The sequence below is a fragment of the Aotus nancymaae genome, unplaced genomic scaffold (genome assembly GCF_030222135.1).
Source record: "Aotus nancymaae isolate 86718 unplaced genomic scaffold, 86718_ANA_hifiasm-v0.15.2.pri h1tg000008l, whole genome shotgun sequence".
Classification (NCBI taxonomy): Eukaryota; Metazoa; Chordata; class Mammalia; order Primates; family Aotidae; genus Aotus; species Aotus nancymaae.
In genome coordinates, this window is record NW_026988419.1 from 50708305 (window position 1) to 50728045 (window position 19741).

Consider the following 19741-nt stretch of genomic DNA (forward strand, 5'->3'; position numbering starts at 1 on the left):
TTCACTATTCATCAACTTACAAGTTTTAAAGATTTTTTAAATTCCTTGCTTTTAAAAAAAAAAGTACACATAAATAACCGAACTATACAGCTATGAATAATCTATTCAGTTTGATCAATGAGCTACAAAATATCTTTTAAAATACCAATAATTTAAAATCTTTAATTTTATATATGATAAAGCTTTATTAAAAATCTACTGCAAAACATTATATAACCTGTAAAAGTTTTTTAAATAGCACAACACACTTTTTAAAATCTAATCCTTTCTGGAATGAACACCAGCATCATTTCTAATAAAATTCTATTAACTCTGCTATTTTGTCTTTCTCCTTTAATCTTCTAAAAATCAGAAAAAAGGGGAAAAAACAGGAGATACTTAAATACAAAGAGAAAGACAAGCTGCAGCTGTAAGTATGACATAAGTCTATTTTGTGCTAAAAATAAGCTTCAATTTCGTTTTCCCATGTATAAATATTTAAGCGTCCTTCCTTCTTCAGGACAATTCTTCCCTCAGTTATATTACCATAGTTTGTTACAAACTGTTCATTTAAGCATTTAGTCCAAGAAAGACAGATGAACACTTTACAATGGTTTTTCAGAGTCACCCCTGTATGTATCCTACACACTATGACTCGTTACTAACATAGAAAGGTAATGTGAAATGTGCCTGAGCCATTTTCAAGACCTTTAAATTTAGCTTGAGGATCATAAACCTGAAAGCATTAAACTTTCTCATTTTTTAAAATTTGAAAACTATACAAAAATACAGTTCTTCCAAACAAACATACCTTCAGCTCCCAATGACAAATCATCTTCAAAACTTCCTCCATTTCTCACAAGCACACCTGAAAGAAACATTTGAAAACTCATTCTGGTGTTCTTTTCCTCCTGACTCTCATACAAAAACACTGCTTTACTTAAAACAAATTCACCCAGCAAAATATCTTCTACAGTAAAATGTTTCAGACTTGAATGTACTCAGACATTATTCTGATTACATAAATTCAAGAAGTAGGTAAAAGCTTTTACTTTAACATAAAGAAACCACATTTCCAGCAACATAAAGTTCTCAGAAGCCAACCTACAGGCTGTTTCAAACAGATTTTTGAAGATGTTCAATTAGACTACATACCAAGAGTTTCATGGAAAACCAGATCCTGGAACAAATATTCTTCTTATCCATCTTATATTAAGTCAGGAGCTGGATTTTCCTGACACTGTAAGTGCTTTTTATATGCCTTGCCTCTACCTGCACATGCTTGTTGTACTTTGAACTTTAGAATTCTGTTTTGAACAGGTGGTAAAATTTCAGGTGTGGCAATTTCAGTTAATGTAAGCAAAGAAATGCTGCACTAAAGTTGACTCAACTTTTGTTCACTCAATAAGTATTTTCCTTATATTTGCGTAACATATTTTTATAATTAATTAGTCTTTATAATATCTAACTGGACAATAAAGATGTAAGTTTCCCCTTGTGAAAAGGCTAGGCAATTTGCTTAAATTCACTACTGTTTTACAGTTTATAACAAAGTTTCTCCCTTTGGCTTCTAGCTCAGAACAGCATGTATTACAACCATGAATATCACTTTCATAACTCACATATATACTTTTGCCCAGAAGACAAAGAAGTAGAACTGTCATAAAGAACAGATTTAGAAAGGCAACCTTCTCTTACCCTTGAGTGTATTACTGCTTTGTTCATCCAGCGAGGCTCCCAAAGGTGTACTGAAACCATATAAACATACTAGCCTTAGTTTTGTGAAAGGCTGTCTGGAAAGTTGTCATTACGCAGCCTTACTTAAAGAGTTCTAGCTAAATAAGCTTCTAATCACAGTTAAAACTCTCCCCCTAAAACAGACAAGGAATGCAAGTGGGTTACATAAGTAATATTCACTAACTAAGCAAATACCTATTATCAAGTCAGTTCAGCAGGAATGATTTAATCATGTCTGATGTGCTAATAATTAGGAGCAAGAATGGCAATGACAAATGATGTGAATTGGCATTTTTCTTTGCAAAAAAGAGAATGACTGACAATAAAAGCATTAAGAAAATGTCTGTTGCTCTCAACCCCTTCCATCAAAAAAGAAAACACAATTAGAAGAAAACAAATCTTCAGTTATAGATAACTTAAACTTAATAAAATTAAAAAGTAAAGAATAGTTGGAAATGAGGCTCAACACTTTCCTTAAACCTCATCTGTTAATCTACCACTAGCATTTCAAAGTATCACCTAGTGCCTCCCTTACCCCAACTACTATCTTTTTCTTTATATAAATGTAGAGGCTTATGATTTGCTTTGTTTTCAAGCTAAAAAATACATATATTCTTCATTTTACTTTGAAAATTACTAAAATGTTGACTTGAGAATCAACATTAAGATTAGCCATTGCTAAAATTTTTTCATTCTTATAGTTCAAATACAGATAACAGAAATATCTTTTTTTCAAATACAAAAATAAACACAATTCTCTCAAAACTAAGTTACAGTAAGAAACACATTGTTTTATTTCAGAAGGTCTGTTTTGTGATACAAACCTTTCTTCAGTAACAATTCATATCTGTTAAAAATTCACGAGATATGGGATCAATCATGAAAATATCAGTTTCAAAGAAATGTTACTGAAATGCTGATTAAATGTTAGAACTTTCCACAAGTACACCAGCAATGGCAGCTCTTTAAAAATTAGTGCTTTTGAAATGTAAAAGAAATCACAAGCAATTACTATAAATATATTAATAAAATCTTTAAGCAGATTTTCATATATATTTTAATAAAATTCTAATGAATGTCTTTAAGAAACCATTCTTCCCTGAAGGCTACTTTCTTAGATGTAAATATTGTTTTACTTTGCCCACAGATGTCTTTACTGGTCTATGCACTATAGAAAATGGCAAATAAGCAGAATAACAGGAATTCTCCTTCAAAAATAAATATCTCACTTTTATATTTGCTCCCTTCCAAATTCTATCAAAATCTCTATCATTTTTTAATAGTTAATTCAGTAAGTTTTTATTTAGTCCCCCCCGCCCCACAAATGGTTATCAAAATAAAGACTCCCCTTAAGAAAAGAAAACATGGTATCTTTATTCAGGATATGGACGGCACTAAAAAACAAAGACTATCTGAGAACTTATCAAGTGGGTAAAATACTATCTTCAGGTCATTTGTACATAATAAACAAAATACATAGATGTCCAACTCTGGGAAAAAACTTGAGTTGTTATTTAAAATAAAAATACAGTTGCAACATATCCTAAGTTAAAGCTGTGATAATACAGCCAGCGTTAAAAGACTACTTGTTCTAGCTTTCCTGGATACAAATGAATGCCACTCTTGTGTAAATACGTGCAATTTTAAGAACAAGAAGGAAATCCATGAGAGAAAGAGCAGCAGACTACAGAATCTGCCCATATAAATCAGTATTGGCAACAAAACTTCTGAAATTGTCAGGGATTGACTGTGTCCTGGGGAAAGTCAACATTTGCCTACTGCATTTATCTCAAAAAAGATGCACTTATTTACTGTCTACTTGATATGATCTCTTACACAATTTTAAGTCCTATACATCATTAAAATAGTGTAATTCTCTTGCTTCTAATTTTTAAAATTCTTTTGAATATGCACTTGAATTTAAACAATGAAACACTATAAATGTATTTGTAATGCTAAGCCTATTTTAAGAAACCTAAAGTAAGCCAACACTGTATTTATATAAAGAGTCAGACGAGAGGCTTTAAAAGACTTAAGTAAAAGTAACAAAACAACTTCTTAGACACATTTCTAAGAGGAAACTTGAAAGATACTAGTATCATCAGATCTCTCCCAAAAGGTCCTGAACATGTATATTTAAATTTCAGGCTTTTAAATTGTAGACTATTTTGGTATTTGACAATTAAATGAACCAGTAGTATATTAATACAATTTCTTGATCCATACTTTGAGTGGAGTACCTAATATCTAAGGTTTCTCTGAAAACCAGGAGATTGATTTACAGCTAGATAGTAAATATGGGGTCCAAGGACTTCAAGCAGTGTATTTGCCTCCGTGTATCTTTAAAGAGAAGTTATTCCATATATTTCACAATGTTTCAGAAGGGTCTATGACTCTTTCAATAAAGGGTACGAATTCTGTAATGAAGTGTTCAATAGGTTCCACTGGATTAATCAAAACAGGGCATTAATATCATGGTAGCCAATATTCTGTGTTTAGAGGAGGCAAACTTGCATATATTAAGAATCACTTTCCAAAACAAAACAAAACAAACGATCCTAACTCTAGCACTTGAAGAAAATATTAAGAAAGCCTAAATTGAGAAGGCAAAAAATATGCTCAACAGCAAACACCAACAAAAGTTTAAACGCTACATTCTTGATTAGCACATTTTGCTGTAGTCAGATTTACTTGCAATGTGATTCATCTCCTCTGTATTTTATCAAATATTTTTGTACCAGTTGCCAAAGCATGTAATTAAACAGATTTATGCAGTCTGAATGCTTTTAAAGTTCTATTCCCTGAGAATTCAGTGCCATCTGACAATTCCATGTTCAAGAAGTAAACTACAAGTACAAAGTTAGCTAGTTTTAATAGCTCCCCAAACAGAAATAAAATTAAAGTCCATTTAGTGTAGTTAGGTATATTAAACTTGTCTAAAACACATTTGAAAGGAAAATGATTCCGTGCCAGCTGTACAGATGTCAAAACTAAAGCAAAATAAAATATCCTGTGAAATGTGAGAATTCTTTCAAATAAAAACAGAACAAACAATATGGCACGATTGTTTTGGATTTCTGATCTCTGATGCTGACACTATGCGCGGGCAGCTGAAGTCCTAACTGTAAAGTCAACACGGTCACCAAATAATCAGCGGTCACAGCACTTCCATTTCTAATCACTTAGAGGAGGAAGCTATCCGTCGGCTCACTTTCCGGTTTGTATCTTACAACGGTCGCGGGACCCACAGGGACACGGCCCGAGTGGCTCTGCTCGAGCGTCCAGTCCCAACGGATCTCCCCCAGGACGCGGGCGGCAGAGGGAGCACTCACCGGCAGTCCTTGAGCCATATCGCGATCTTCTCGTTGGGCACGTTTCCTGGAGGGGTAGAGGGAGAGGACAGCACGTTACGGACCAGGAGCCCTCCGACAGCGGGGTCACCCTGGACCCTCCCAAATAGGAAAATCTACCACGGCAAATGCAACCTAAGTGACACGTCTCAGTGTCCCTTGGCAGAGAAATGGGATGGCACCCAGTGGTCTCTGCTGACGCTGGGGACGCCTCGTCCAGCGCGCGCGTTTCAAGGTCGGAAGTGTCCCCTCTCCCCTCGGCCTACAGTGCCCGAGGTTCTCCCAGAACGTGCGGCACGAACCAGGGCGCACGAGACTCTCCCCAGCCCGCCAGCCTCCCCCCGCAGCCCGGCGGGGCGCACCGACCTCTTCCCGCCGCTGCCGGCAGCTGCGCGCCGGGGAGGTCCTCCTCCTCGTCCTCGTCCTCGTCCTGCGTCGTCGCTTCTGTGGACAGATCCTCCGTCTCCGACGCTTGCCAGGAGCTGCGGCACTTGGCCCAGGCCTTCCTCCTGCGACTCGCCACTTGCCACTCCAGTTCCTCCTCCGCCTCCGCCGACCCGGTCAGGGGCCGGTCCATGGCCGCACGGGGGGCTCCGCTACCCCAGCCGGACCCTGCGCGAGACACAGCGGCGGCGGGGACCCCCGCCCTTGCTGTCAGCGCCCGGCCGGGCAGGGGGCCCCGGGGAGCAGAAGCGGGCGCCGGAGGAGGAGGAGGAGGAGGAGGAGGAGGAGGGCACAGGGAGGGAGGGAGGGAAGGAAGGGGAGGGAAGGGGCGGAGGGCCGGCGCTTCACATGAAGCCGGCGGGGCGCGGCGCGGGAGCGCGAGTGGCCCGAGGGAGCGCGGCTGGGAGCCGAGCGCCGGCACGGCCCCTGCTCCCCACCCCCAGCCTGACGCTCCCCGGGCTGGCCGGCCGCTGCGCGTCTGCGCGCCTTCCCTCGGCGGCGGCCCACGCCCCCTTCCGGCCGGGGGCGCGCGGGGCGCGGCGGGGCGGGGCGCGCCGAGCGCCGAGCCAAGCCAGCCAGCCCGCTGTTGCTGCCCGCGGAATGGGAGAGATTTGTTTGTTTGTTAATAATCTTTCCTTCTCTCAACTCCTCCTCCCTCACCCAAAAATAGAAAGAAAGTGGAGAGGCCAAGTCTCAAAAAACGCCCCCTCGAGAAAACAAGTGTCTGCTTGGGCGCCCTGAAACGTAGAGTTGGAAGAATCGCCTGAATGTAGACTATTTAGTGTCCAAGGAATTGGGGTAAGGACGGAAAGAGAGGTGCTTGATTGGTGTTGCCAAAATGTCAAAAATGCAAAAGACCAGGCTTCCTGGAGTGCTACTTTCACACTTAAAGTTATTTATCGTGGTTGTGTTATGAATGAAAATGAATGGTGAAAGGATATTTAAGCTGGAAATTTCACATTGAGGTTGGACTTACGTGAGGGAGAATAGAGGGAAGAATAATTGGGACTATGTGGAGATAGTTGCTGTTGCTTGGATTTTGGTGAGGCAGCATGCTACAAGAAACAAATAATGTCAGGGTTCAGAACTGTTTTTAAAGCCAGCTTCGACATTCCCTTTTCTTATGTTTAAATTCTCATTAGCAAAAAGCCTCAAATTCTATCCAAAATCGGACACAATGTGACGGGCATATCAAGCAACAGTGTCCCCCTAGATGTTACATCTAAACTGTACATCTAAGTAAGGCTTCCAGTATTTTATTGTACTTGGCTATGAGCTGGAGAACAAATTAGAACACTTTTTAAAATATTAACCTGATTGAAAAGAATATTTTGCATAGACGTAATATTTTAAGGAAGGAATTATTTTTATTTGAAGTTAAATTCAAGAGCATAGTAAAATTCCTAATGGAAGCATTTGAATTACAAGGTAATTAAGTGCATTGTCATTGATAGCTACCGGAAACCTTAACTTTTGGAGAATTTGGAATGAAGAATGCTCTGAAGATGAAATAGTGCCTGGTTTTTGTCCAGGCATTTACACATAAGTCATAGACCACTAAAATAGCACACTGATTTTCCTGCCTTCATTCTTTCCTATCTCCTTTCTAGTGCATTGCTCCAGATTTACAATTTCCAGGACATCCCTCTCTTGTCTGAACCAAAATCAGCAACTTCTAATGGTTTATTAATATCCCCAAGATCAAATCCAAAATCCAGACTAGCTTTCCAGAACCATCAAAATATTCTGCTGAGCTTTAAATATGTATTGCCAAATTTCAGGGGAGTTAGAACAGTGATGCTGATACCTCTGTGGCTTGAAATTTCACTACTAGCAAATCTTTTCTTTGAAACTCTAGGACTTCTCAGCCTTCCAGGGTCCTGTAGTAGGATGCCGCTAACAGTTTAATGGCTATCCAAAATAGGCCAGAGTCTCACTGCCTGTGTGGAAGATGAAAAAGAGTGAAAAAAGAAGCTACCTAGGAAGAGGCATTGAAAGGGCCGATCAAGTGCCACTAAATATGCTGCCTTCACAGTTTTATCCAGGGTTCTCATGTATCCCACCCTGTCTTTCTGCTGCTCCCAGCTTCAATTCTATCATATCTGATTGCTGTTGCCTACTCTGTTTTTGCTGCTTAACTCATTCCTGTTCTTTCTATCCAGTACCTTCATGACTTTCCAAATCTAGCTAAGCCAAAATTTTTTGACTCCACCATTCCACCACTTCTGATCACATCTCTCCCACAGGGACCTGACATACAACAGCATGTCTACGTCATTTATTTGAGGACTGAATTGTACAGTAAATAATATGACTGGCCCTGGAAGGTATGTTTGGTTTACTAGCCAGATTGTAAACTTTGAGAGATGACAGAACATTCTTCAGCATTCTTCTTGCACCCCTTACACTTGTAAATGCTGATCCCACAAGGGATAATGAGTCTTCTTGAGGTAGTTTCTATTTTTTTTTATGTTCTTCAAAGAGACACTTAAATTGATTTTTTATTTGCTTTATATTATTTCTATAATGCTTATATTTCATTTAGTTTTGCAGTTGTTTAAATACACTTTCAGATGACAACAATAAATAATTATCGTGACAGGCAATAATGAACTATAGTTTTAAAAAAGTCAAACAACCAGAGTCAAATAATAAGGGGGAAAAAAATACCAGCAGGTAACAGAATATATACATTATGAGTCTCCAGTAGCTCAAATGTATGTTTTCTTCTACGTTTTTTAATGGAATACGTTAAGGGCATAGAAGTATAGAGAAGGAAATCCTTGAAATAGCATGCTGTTGCCTTGAAAAGTAAGTTTTTTTTCATTGTTTTCTCAACTTTTACTGATTTTTTTTAAATGCCCAAAGTATTTCATTTATTCTATAATGAATACTTCACATGAGGAAAGTCTACATGTTTGCTTCTTCAAGGATTTTTTTCCAAACAAGTATTATATTGTAGATCAACTGCAAATATACATTGCAAAGGGCTACAAAAAGAGTATTGTCTGAATCACTGATGCTTGCAAGGTGGAAAAAGAAATAAATTTACATTAAATGTGGATAATTCCATCCATCATGACATAGTGGAAACAATGTGGTCTTTGGCGTTAGACTGAAGTTTGAAATGTTTCCCTCTTTTTCAGCTGTATGGTATAAGGCAAGACAGTGAATATCCCTGGGCCATGACTTTTCCCATCTTTGAAATGGCAATCATGATAACTACCTTCCCAAATTGATGTGAATCTCACATGAAATAATGTAGGTGCTCAGTATAGCTCTTAGAATTATTATGTTGCAGAAAGCAAAAATAAATCAATTTCATATGTGGGAATAATCCTCATGCTAGTAAATGGTATCTATCATTATGCTTGTGCAGGTGTATTTTAAAATTGGCATAAGTTCAGGAAAGGACAGAAAACATATACTTTGGTTAAATCGGACAGTTTTATATGAAAAAGCTTAAAAAAATAAGGGAAACATTGTTCTTGGTTTAATTACTCTAGATATTTAAAATTATAAAACAAGATTTACTATTGAGTAGGCTAAGCCATTTTGGTTCTATTTATGGTATTGCTTCTTCAATAATATTTATATAATCAAAAATTTTATTTTATGCATCAAAATCTTAGTTATCTAGAATCTGATTAGAGAGTGGTAGAGATGGAATTATTTCTTCAAATTCTTACCTTTAGTTAAGACAAAAGGGGGCTCAGAGGTATAAGGTAAGTAGAATTTCAGGTTAAATGAACAGAGGAGCATTTTATATTTTGATAGTGTTTCCTGGATTAAAAAAAATTCTATGTAAAATAAGAATGGAAAACACTGCATATTATATCCCCTCCCCTTCCTCCACCCCAGCCCAGTCACAATGAATGTTAAAGACTTGAGAAGTCTTCAAAACTTGTTTTTTTAAAATTGTTTAATTTTTTAAACCCAGTAGTTCTAAAATTCATTTCAACGGGAAGGCCCCTCAATGTATCCATTAACATTTCCAGGGATTTGCAAGAGCATAAAAGAGAACAAAAGAAAAATATTAATAAATAAGAGTAAACACTTAAAAATTTTCAGAGACTTATTTACAAATCATGTAATTGAACTATGAGGAACGCTGGTTAGTCTGACTTAGATGGGGTCATTGATATATTCCTCTATTATTGAAGCCGTTATTAATTATTAGAGTATTTCTGACTATAGTATTTCTGATTATTGTATCTTACGTTAAAGCAATAAAATTGCATGTTTAAAGCCTATAAACCTTTCGATTGTTCTTAGAGTTCTTCCACATTAGCAAAAATCCAAGGATTTTTAGATTAGTTACTTTTCATCATAAGGAAGAATTAATATGTAGAATAGTCCATTATTTTGATTTCTCTTATTTTCCCAAGTACATATAAGAAGGAGAAGCAGGTGTTAATACCACTAGAATTTTGCCTTGCAAGTTATTTATACAGTCTGGGAAATTATCAGATTACATACTTTCTGATTTTGTGCATGTTAAAGGCTTGTCAGATTTATCACGCATTCTCAGATCACCATTTATTCAGTTTGCCACATAATGCTAAATTTACTCTTCTCTCAGTGAAACCTTGTGGCCAGTTTGTTTTCTTTTCAGTGACTCAATTCTCTGGTGTTTCTGAGCAACAGGTAAGAATGGCTCATCTATTCTTAATCAACAATGAAGTGAAGCAAGATTATGTAACAGAATAGACTATTTGGTCTGTTTCACAAATTCATAAAACAACTCAAAAGAGGTTTTGAAATCCTTTTTACTGAAGATAGTTACACATGAATTACAAACATTTTGCTTTCTATCTGTGAAGCCTAATTCTCAAGTTTGGATCAATCCTTTTACTTTTTCTTCTCAGCCCTGTCCTAAAATGTTGCTTTCAAAGTTATCTGACGTTTTGAATTATAAAAGCTTTTAAAAAGATATATCTGTCCATATCAAATGCACAGTCTATACCCATGCCAGATGATATTAAGAATTTTTCTACAATACGTTACTGAACAGGAGGATCTCATTATTGAGTTTGCCACTGTTAGCACTGTCCTATTATGTAGTCAATTTCTCTTCAGTATTTAAGATTATATTCTAGCTCTTTTGTTTATGTATATGATTACTTTCTCTTTGGAGCCATTTAGAATTTAAAAAGAAATTACAGCTCACTATGCAAATATTTGAAATTATATATTTTCATATAAATCTCTCTCTATATATTTTATGCAGACCAGGAAAAGGAAGGTTTGTGACTAGATGAACCATCCATCTATCTAATACTGATGTAATTTTGAGAGTTTTAAATGGTACACACCTTATAACGGTTCTTTAGCATACACACACACACACACACACACACACACACAAAGTCTTCGAAAAAAGAAATAAATGTGGTATGTGCCTGAACCTGAATAAATGTAAACTGCACCGGCCTCTCCCAGCACGTTTCCCTTCCCTAATCTCCCTTCTGCAGCTCCTTTATGCCCATCTCAGGACAAATACAATCTGCATTCAGAACAGGACCGTTTACAAGTTGAATGGAGTTATTTTGGGTGAGTCATTGAAAACACAGTACAAAACCTTTCCTCACTCACCAGAAATGCATTTTAAAAATAAAGCCAAAGCGAACAAGGCTTGGCAAGTTTGAGGGTGGACAAAATGGGGAGAGAACAGGTCTTCTGCCAGACTCAGATAGGATTCTGGTAAACCAAGTTTGGCTATTTCTTTACATTCAACTCCACCAAATCCCATCACCAACTAAAAAATACTAGCTTAAGCAGGTAGGACTTAAAAACAAAGACACTTCATTTAACATTGTGATGGTAAGCAGATATATAAGAGCTTAGCAACAGTTTAAGCCCCCCTTTTTGTCTCTAATTCAGAAACTATAAAACATATATATTTAATAACCCCATTCTTTTTGTTAAATAAATATTTGACTAATAGTGACTTTAGGCCATTAGAAAATGTTATATAAATGCAATATGCAATCCTTTCAAATTGCTTTTAAAACAGGTCTCAGAGTTAATCAAATAATAAAATACTAAAGGAGACAGAGCTATGGAGACAGAAAATAATAATCTAGTTTTTAAGAAACTTTAAAAATTGAATTACTATAATTAATACAAGTCTATACCATGGCTTGTTGAATTTTAGATATTTAACATGCATGTTATTACAGACTTATGTATCCATGTAGATTCTTATTTGTCTATGGAACATATAACTTATTCTGTATCCTGCAGATAACTTTCTAGCAGAAATACAAGTGATTACTTTTCTACAACCTGCTACAGATCAGTTGAGGCTTACATCTCATGAATGGAAAGAAACCTAGAATCATTAAGAAGAAATTCTTAAACACATAATGGGAACATAGGACACTTGATATAAAATTTGAGAGTCATCAAATAATTTAACTTAGGTTGACCCAGCAGATTATTGTGAGCCAATTAACAGGTGCTATAGAGGGTCCTACAGTTAGAAGTGTTGCCTGTTTACAAATGGTGCACCCTGAAGTTGTGGGAACAAGCCAGTTACTACTCTGGCAAGTAATCTCCTTGAACTCCCTTGCAAATGATCAGTTTCCATAAGGCAGGCTGATAATTGTTGGTAAAGGGAATGAAAACTGTTTGAAAGTTAATGTGACTATGGAAGTACAGGGTCATAATAAACAAACAGATATTTCCTGCTATAATTAACAGCAAAGCAAGTACTCTGGTTTCCTACATTTTGGGGACTTTTTTTTCTCCTTCCCTTTTATGGTTAAGTAATTGTTTTTAAATTATAAAATAACAACTTATACAGCCTTCAAAAATTCTCTCACCAATGTAGGAATTATTTTATCTCATTTATTTTTATTTAATGTAATCTACATATGATCAAAAACTAAGGGAACTTAATATTTATTGATAGGAACTCAAAATTAAGAGCTTCTCCATAATCTTGTTTCAAAACAAACTGAAAAATGAAGCAAATTTTCATCAAAATTTCTTTGGGGCAAGTAAGTTTATTATAGCTGTTAGGTACCATATTTGGCTTGGATTACATTAGTATTAAATAACTAAAGCTTTGTGTATTAATAGACTGTTATTAAATAAAAGAACTACAGGGTAAAGGTCAGCACACAGGTTGTTTTTGCTTAATTGTTAAAGATCCCCTGAGCCCACGTCTTTCCAATTCTTTTTAAACAAGCCAGTTCAAGTTGGCACCTTAAAATCCTTTAAATACTGTAATTACAATACTACTGATAATCAGTTTGGAGAAGTACTACTAGACGAGCAGTTATTTCAGTGGAGCCAAGTAAATAACAGTGTTAGAAATGGATGTTTTTGACTGAGCACTTCCATCGTGTCAGACGTGGTATTTTGGTCTGGATTTACACTGTCTCATTTAATAAAAAAACTATACGTGTTTGTATTATTCTCACTTTATACATAAGGAAACTGAGCCTCTGAAAGATTAAAGCTAGTAAGTGGCAGAGAAGAACCAGGACTTACTCTACCCCTAAAGCCCATTGCTCCTACCTCCCATGTACAACTGTCTCATAGTATTTCAAGCCCACTGTTAGAGAAACATTAGCAGTCACTTAATCTCATCATACTGAAAGGATTCTTTACTTATAGCTGATGGGCAGAGCGTCAGTGTGACCCATAAGTGAATGGAATCTTGGGAACGGGGTTGGCCTCCTACAACTCCATTTTATGGCCCCTTACAACTCCATTTTACAGGGAAGGAAAACTGAGCTTGAAACTTTAAGTAGCCTGCCTGAGGTCAGCCAACTAGTTAGTGAGAGAATTAGGAGCAAGAATCCATATCATCAGTTCAGTGTGCTTCCCACTCCACCACACAATACTTTCATCAGGAAGGTGTGGGCAGGAATTAGAGTCGTATGCCACATAACAACGTCTTGGTCAATGATGGACCTCATATAATGGTGGTCCCTAAGATTATAATACAGAAGTTTAACTGTACCTTTTCAATGTCTATGTATACAAATACTTGCCTCTAAGTTACCATTGCCTACAGTATCCAGTAGAGTAACATACTGTACACGTTTGTAGCCTCAGAGCAATAGACTTTATCATCTAGGTTTGTATAAGAGCCCCCTATGATTTTCACACAAAGACAAAATTGCCTAAGGATGCATCTGCAGAACATATCCCAGTCACTAAATGATGCACGATTGTATAAAAATGTCAACACCTTAACATGAACATACTAGTGTATATCATAAACGTTTCTCATATATATATATATATATATATATATAACAGGAACCTGATAAGAACAAAGCCATTGCAGATAAAATGAATACATTTTAAAGCATTAATCTAGAAATAAATGATATTATAAACCAAAATCATTTATACCAAGCACATACTCTCAGAATATGTGCAACAAACACTCAAAATGTTTTTTTAGGAGACAGGAATATCTGTTGGTTTGTGATTAGGAAAGTTCTGGTTTAAATGCAAGTAGGACATGTCTCTACTTTCTCCTTGACAAATTAAAAGAAATTAGTAACCTAGTATATGCATTTTCACACGGGTCCAAATCTAGCTATGCACTGATGGGATGCCAACATGAACATAGTTCTGCTCACTGGATATATGTCATTTATATTTTTCATTTTTCACTCATTCATTCAACAAATGTTTATTGAATATGCCAGATATTATGAAGCCCCTGTGTTACGATAATGACAAAAACAGGCTTGTGCTGCCATTCCTTCCCATAATGGAAGCCTTTCTGGGTGCTCATATCATTCTTCCTCCTCCTTTTCTTCCTCCTCTTCATTCCTTCACCTTTTTTCTTTCCTGTTACTTTCTTATTTTGCTTTTTCTCTTCCTAATATGAAACAGCTAGTTGGTGCTTTTTTATTACCATAAATTATGTTCCAGTCTACTGTGTGGCTCATGTAGTAGAAGGAAAAAATTCTGAGTAAAAATGTTCATTCTAGTCTTATTTATATAACAAAAATCAAAATAATAAATAAGAGAAGGTGTAGTTACATTATGATATAGCTGCTCTATAAAATATTTTGTAGCCATTAAAAAATAAATTTTGCAGACAACCTAGCAGTATAGTATGATATGTCAGCTTTTGAATATCATTTGAAAGACCTTCCTACTGTACTCTTTCCAGGCCCCTGACTACACTAGTTAAATCACATGTGATGGCCTTTGGAGCAGCTGTGACCAGATTTTAAACCAGAAGAAACATCATTTTCTGCTAGACCTCAGATAGCCATTTTAAAGATGGTAGGGGTGAGGAGTGGCATGGTGTGACTGTGGTTAAGGGAGGAGTGAACTAACTCTAATGTAGCCTATTATGCTGGTGCCCATAGTGGAGATGTGGGTAAAATTTACCCAGATTTTCCACACAGTACTATGCAATACCACAAGCCTTTATTCATAAGTTGGTTCTTTGAAAAATCTTCCACTTCATGTAGAGATATAGCCATTTAAGAGTCAAGCAGTAATCCTATTCCCCTCTGGGAATCTCTGGAAAGCACTGCACTAGACCTGCACCATTCCCATCAGATGATTACATCTGCCTTGAGATATGTATAGTGTTTTTTAAATATGTTTAAAATGTCACCATGTATCTAAAGTTACATGCATTTCAGCAGAGAAAATGTATGTGTGAGATAAATCAAATTTAGGTTGTAGTCAGAAGGATGTTCCTTTCATATGAACAAGTTATCTGAACAGCCCTACAAACATAAAGCCAAGATTTTTAAAACTGCTTTTATCTTAACAAACCTTCTCAAATGATCAAAAATGGAAAAATAAAGATTTTAGCATCCAAGTTTCTTACCAATATGCATTATTAACATTCCTCAGTGAAGCTGATACTTCAGGTCCAAAATTTATAGCTCTATCTAGCTACATTTCTGGAGAAGACTCAAGACTGGCAATAGAACCTCTATGAACCTGAGTATGTTATTCAGCTTGTGTTTTAGTCCTCTTAGGATAACATCCTATTCTCCACAAGAGAAAAAAGCCCAAGACTATAACATCTCTGCCCACCCACATTCTTAGAAGACTTCTTTAAAGGGAACCATAATCAGAAAGTGAGGATTTCTGCTTCTCAACCTAAACTCTGGCCTTCCGAGGAAGCATCAACTGCCAGATATAAAACCTGGAGTTTTAAGATTTTATGTAGGAAATATTAAAACCATTTAAAACTCTATGTTTAAGAAAAACAATATTCAGAACATTTTTCTAAAGGATAGCAATTCAGCTACTATTGTAACTATAAAAGGTGAGTGCCTTAATAGTATTAAATGATTTTCCAGAAGATGGTTTTTACAAAAATCATTCTGTGATTTGTGCAATGGTACTTGCCTGTTCTGATTATCAACATGAGCAAAGACATGAAATAAAATTACTATCTCTAAGAAGGAATCTATCTACCTGAACGTTGATGGTATGTCACCCTGTATTCTCTTTAGGAGGACCTCAAGAGAAATTTCTTTTGACAATATTTGTTCCAAGAATGAGCGAAATTACCAGGACATTTTTTTTATATCACATGGATACTGGGTATTGGATAACAAAGTTTCTGTTTTCATATTGACTGCTGGAGAAATTGAGACCCAAATGTGGAGCTCACCTATTGAGTAGGTCATCATGGTATCCATCTTAAACCTTACTCATACATCTTTTTTTGTCCCCATCCTTGTTTTATTCTTTCTTCTTCCATTTTCTTCTTTTCTCAAAATAATATTTTGTTACTTTTGATGTTCCTTTTTTTGCAACGTGACAAGGAATAGCTAAATAAAATGAGAAAATTATGCTAAATTTTGCATTTACTATACAAATGTGTATGTTCATAGAGGAATATTAGGAGAGAAAAGAACAAATATGTTCTGTTGAATGGCAAATTATGGCTGGCTTTTTTTCTTTTTCAAACTTTTTGAAATTGTATTTGCAATTTAGGGGTGAAAAGTTATTTGAACTTTGAAAGCTCTAGTTATTCCAAAAGCAGGAAGAATGTGCAGAAGTATGTGCATCACTCCATGCAATGTTTGATTATACTAATCAAATGGGGAACTGTCATAAATTGTGTGGAAAATCTGTAGTAAATTTTACCCACATCTGCACTGTGGGCACCAGCATAATAGGCTACATCAGAGTTAGTGCACTCCTTCCTTGACCACAGCCACACCATGCCACTCCTCACCCCTACCATCTTTAAAATGGCTAAGTGAGGGCTAGCAGAAAGTGATGTTTCCTCTGGTCATAGCTACTCCAAAGGCTGTCACCACATGTGATTGAACTACTGTAGTTAGGGGCCTGGAAAGAATACAATAGAATTGAAGTGAATCAAACAATACTGAAAACATGACATATCATACTATAGTGCTAGAATGTACAGAAGCATGCACAACTTCATGCACTGTTTGATTATACTAAGACAAGTGGCGAACTGTCATAAATTGAGATTGGAATGGTAGGTGAGAACCAGGTTCCAAGATCCTAGTGCACTATTCTAAGGGATTGTCTTATTGCCAGTAGGAAGTAGAAAGCAGCCTTCAGTTTGTAACTAAAGTGTTTTATAGAAAGATAATTAGCAACTGAGTAATTGGAGGAGTAGGACAAGGGAAGTCCTCAGACGAGAACTAGTTAGGAAGCTTATTAGTATGAGGAAGGAGGGAGGTTGATAAAGACTCAGTGGAGACAGAAGCTGCAGTGAGATTTGACAGATTAAAATGAGTGATGAGGAAGAACTAGAATGACCCCTAAGATTTGTTTTCTCCTTTAGGTCAATGGGCAGGTATTCATGTCATTCTACATGATAGACAATTTACAAGGATTGGGTATTTGGGGTTAATTTATTTGAGAGTAAGGAGAATAAAATAGAAGAAGGAAAATTAGTTAATTACTGGACATATTAGATATGATGGGCTTATAATACATGCAGATGAAAATGTAGCCCCAGGCATTCAGAAATACCACTCAGAGATGAAACTATGGGTAAAAGTTTGGTTTAAAAATATAGAGAGAGAGAAATTAAGGAGTCATAAGCATATAGATGGAATCTATATATATATACATATATTTATATTTATATTTATATTTATATTTATATTTATATATAGAGAGAGAGTGTTTTGAACCATTAATGCCAGAAGCCATGTTTCTATATGTTCTTGGTCAGCCCTATTCCTATTTTCCAAGTAAGCTATTCCAAACCTACTGAGGCAATAATAATCAATGACCTCTAAGACACCAAATCCAGTGGATTTTATAATTATTCTTATAGCTTTTGGTAGGATTGACTACTTATCTAATTTCTTTCTTGACCTTACATTTTCTGATTCTCCTATTCTCAGTCTCCTCCATTGGCTGTTATTCTTCTACTAGTTTTATTGTTCTGTTTCTGAGAAGAGCTCCTCTCATGTTCATACACTGTTCCTGAATGAGGAGAGAGTGGTAGGAGATAAGCAAGGGAGAGGAGAACCACTTGAAAAAACAGAGATCATTTGGGATGTTTAGCAGAGGGATGCCATGAGCTGACTTACATTTTAAGAGACTCAAAATATTGTGTGTAAAATAGACTAATGGGGTAGAGATAGAGGTAGAGAAAAAAAGAGAATTATGAAATAATCTAGGATTGTACCAGAGTGGGAGTTACGGAAATGATGATAACTGATGAGGATTACGAAGATAAAGTCAATAGGATTTGTTTATCCATGCAAGGTGGTATGTCAAAGAAAGAAAAAGGAAAATAAAGAATTTTTTTTAGTTGAACAACTAGAAGACTAGAGTAAGAAGAGACGGTGAAGACTTCCAGTGGAGCAGTTTTAGGGGAAACAAAAGTTTGTTGACTGTTAAGTTTGAAAAGCCTGTTAGATATTCAAGTAGTGATACTGATACTGATACTGATTAAGCGCTTGGATACAAATACAGAGTTATGAGCCAAATTTTGGACTAGAATATAAATTAAGGAGTCATAAGCATATAGATGGTATCTAAAGCTGAAGACTAGTTGGGGCCACCGGGGGTGGGATGGGGTTGATGAAGAATGAAAAGAAGAGATATCCAAGGATCTTGTATACTCCACAATTTAGAGGCAGATAAATGAGAAGATCCCAGCAAAGGAGGCTGAGAAAAATCAACTAGTTAGGTAGGAAGAGAACCAAGAGAAAGTGGTGTCCAGAAGGTGACTGTACAAAAAGGTTTTAAGGAGAAGGAAATGATCAACTCCACCATCTTCCTGAGAAGTTAAAATGAACACTGAGAATTAACCTCTGGATTTGGCAATAGAGATGTTATTGCTGACTTTAACAATAATTGTGGTGAAATCATGAAGAAGGATGCCTTGATTAGAGTAGGAATCTGTTGGCTGGTTCCTTTTAAGAGAGAGAAATAGGAAATAGCAGTGGTATTCAAAATAAAACAGTTAATTGACTAACATAGAACAAAAGAGCAGGAAAGTCGTTATACAGATATATGGCTATTCACAATCACAGATGTCTATGCTTGGCTAAGCCTGAGAAAAAGTAAACTTCTAAAGTTTTGACACTTCTGAGTTAATTACCAGTTAATTGTAGTGTTAGGCCTTCTTACAAGTACTATAATTTCTCATTAATACAGTAATGAGAGAGGTAAGGTAGAAACAGTAACTGTAGACATGCATATATGTAATATATGTGTGTGTATGTGTATACGCACATATATACATACACAAACACATATATACACATATATGATAAAAGGAAGGATAGAAATAGGAAAAGAGCTAAAAGAAAGGTATGATTGAAAAATGGTTTTTTTTATTTGTCAGGGATACATGGGAATAACACAGCTTATTAGCAAAAGACAGAAAGAAAGAAGGAAAGAAAGAAAAAGAAAGATTAATATTTAAAAAGATAAGATCTTGAGAAGAAGAGAAAAATTAATCTTAGAAGGTTATTTCTTTCTCTTAGATGGAAAGGAGGTATAAATGCACCAATGTACTTAAAATTTCAGGGGGAGATAATTTAAAGGCATTCACACCTAATGTCCCATATGTACTCTAAGAACTAGGCAAGATAATCTGCTGAAGTGATGGAGCCTGAGCTATTTGGATAATTTAAAAGGGTAAAGATTTTGAATAGCTGTTATTCAATATGGAAATAAAACTACAAGGGAAAAGTAAAATATTCATTTATTCAACAGTTAAGCACCTGTAAAGATTAGCTTGTTTGCTCATAGTAACATACCTGTGAGATGCGTTC

The 19741-nt window shown here is 36.2% G+C and overlaps 1 protein-coding gene across 4 annotated transcripts in view; it reads right to left on the minus strand.

Annotated features, from left to right (window-relative positions):
• ITPRID2 (ITPR interacting domain containing 2) overlaps positions 1-19741 on the minus strand; it is a 75016-nt gene that overhangs the window by 34296 nt on the left and 20979 nt on the right. Inside the window, exons 1-4 of one of the 4 annotated variants that reach the window (XM_012468598.2) lie at positions 5433-5990; positions 5049-5094; positions 1678-1727; positions 791-847 (exon numbers count right to left, since the gene is read on the minus strand). In XM_012468598.2, the coding sequence (XP_012324021.2) occupies positions 791-847; positions 1678-1727; positions 5049-5094; positions 5433-5643 (364 nt within the window). In that variant the 5' untranslated portion in view covers positions 5644-5990. Of the gene's footprint in view, positions 1-790; positions 848-1134; positions 1233-1677; positions 1728-5044; positions 5095-5432; positions 5991-19741 lie in introns of those variants that run through there. The other 3 variants (XM_012468602.3, XM_012468599.3, XM_012468601.1) reach the window with 3 other exon arrangements.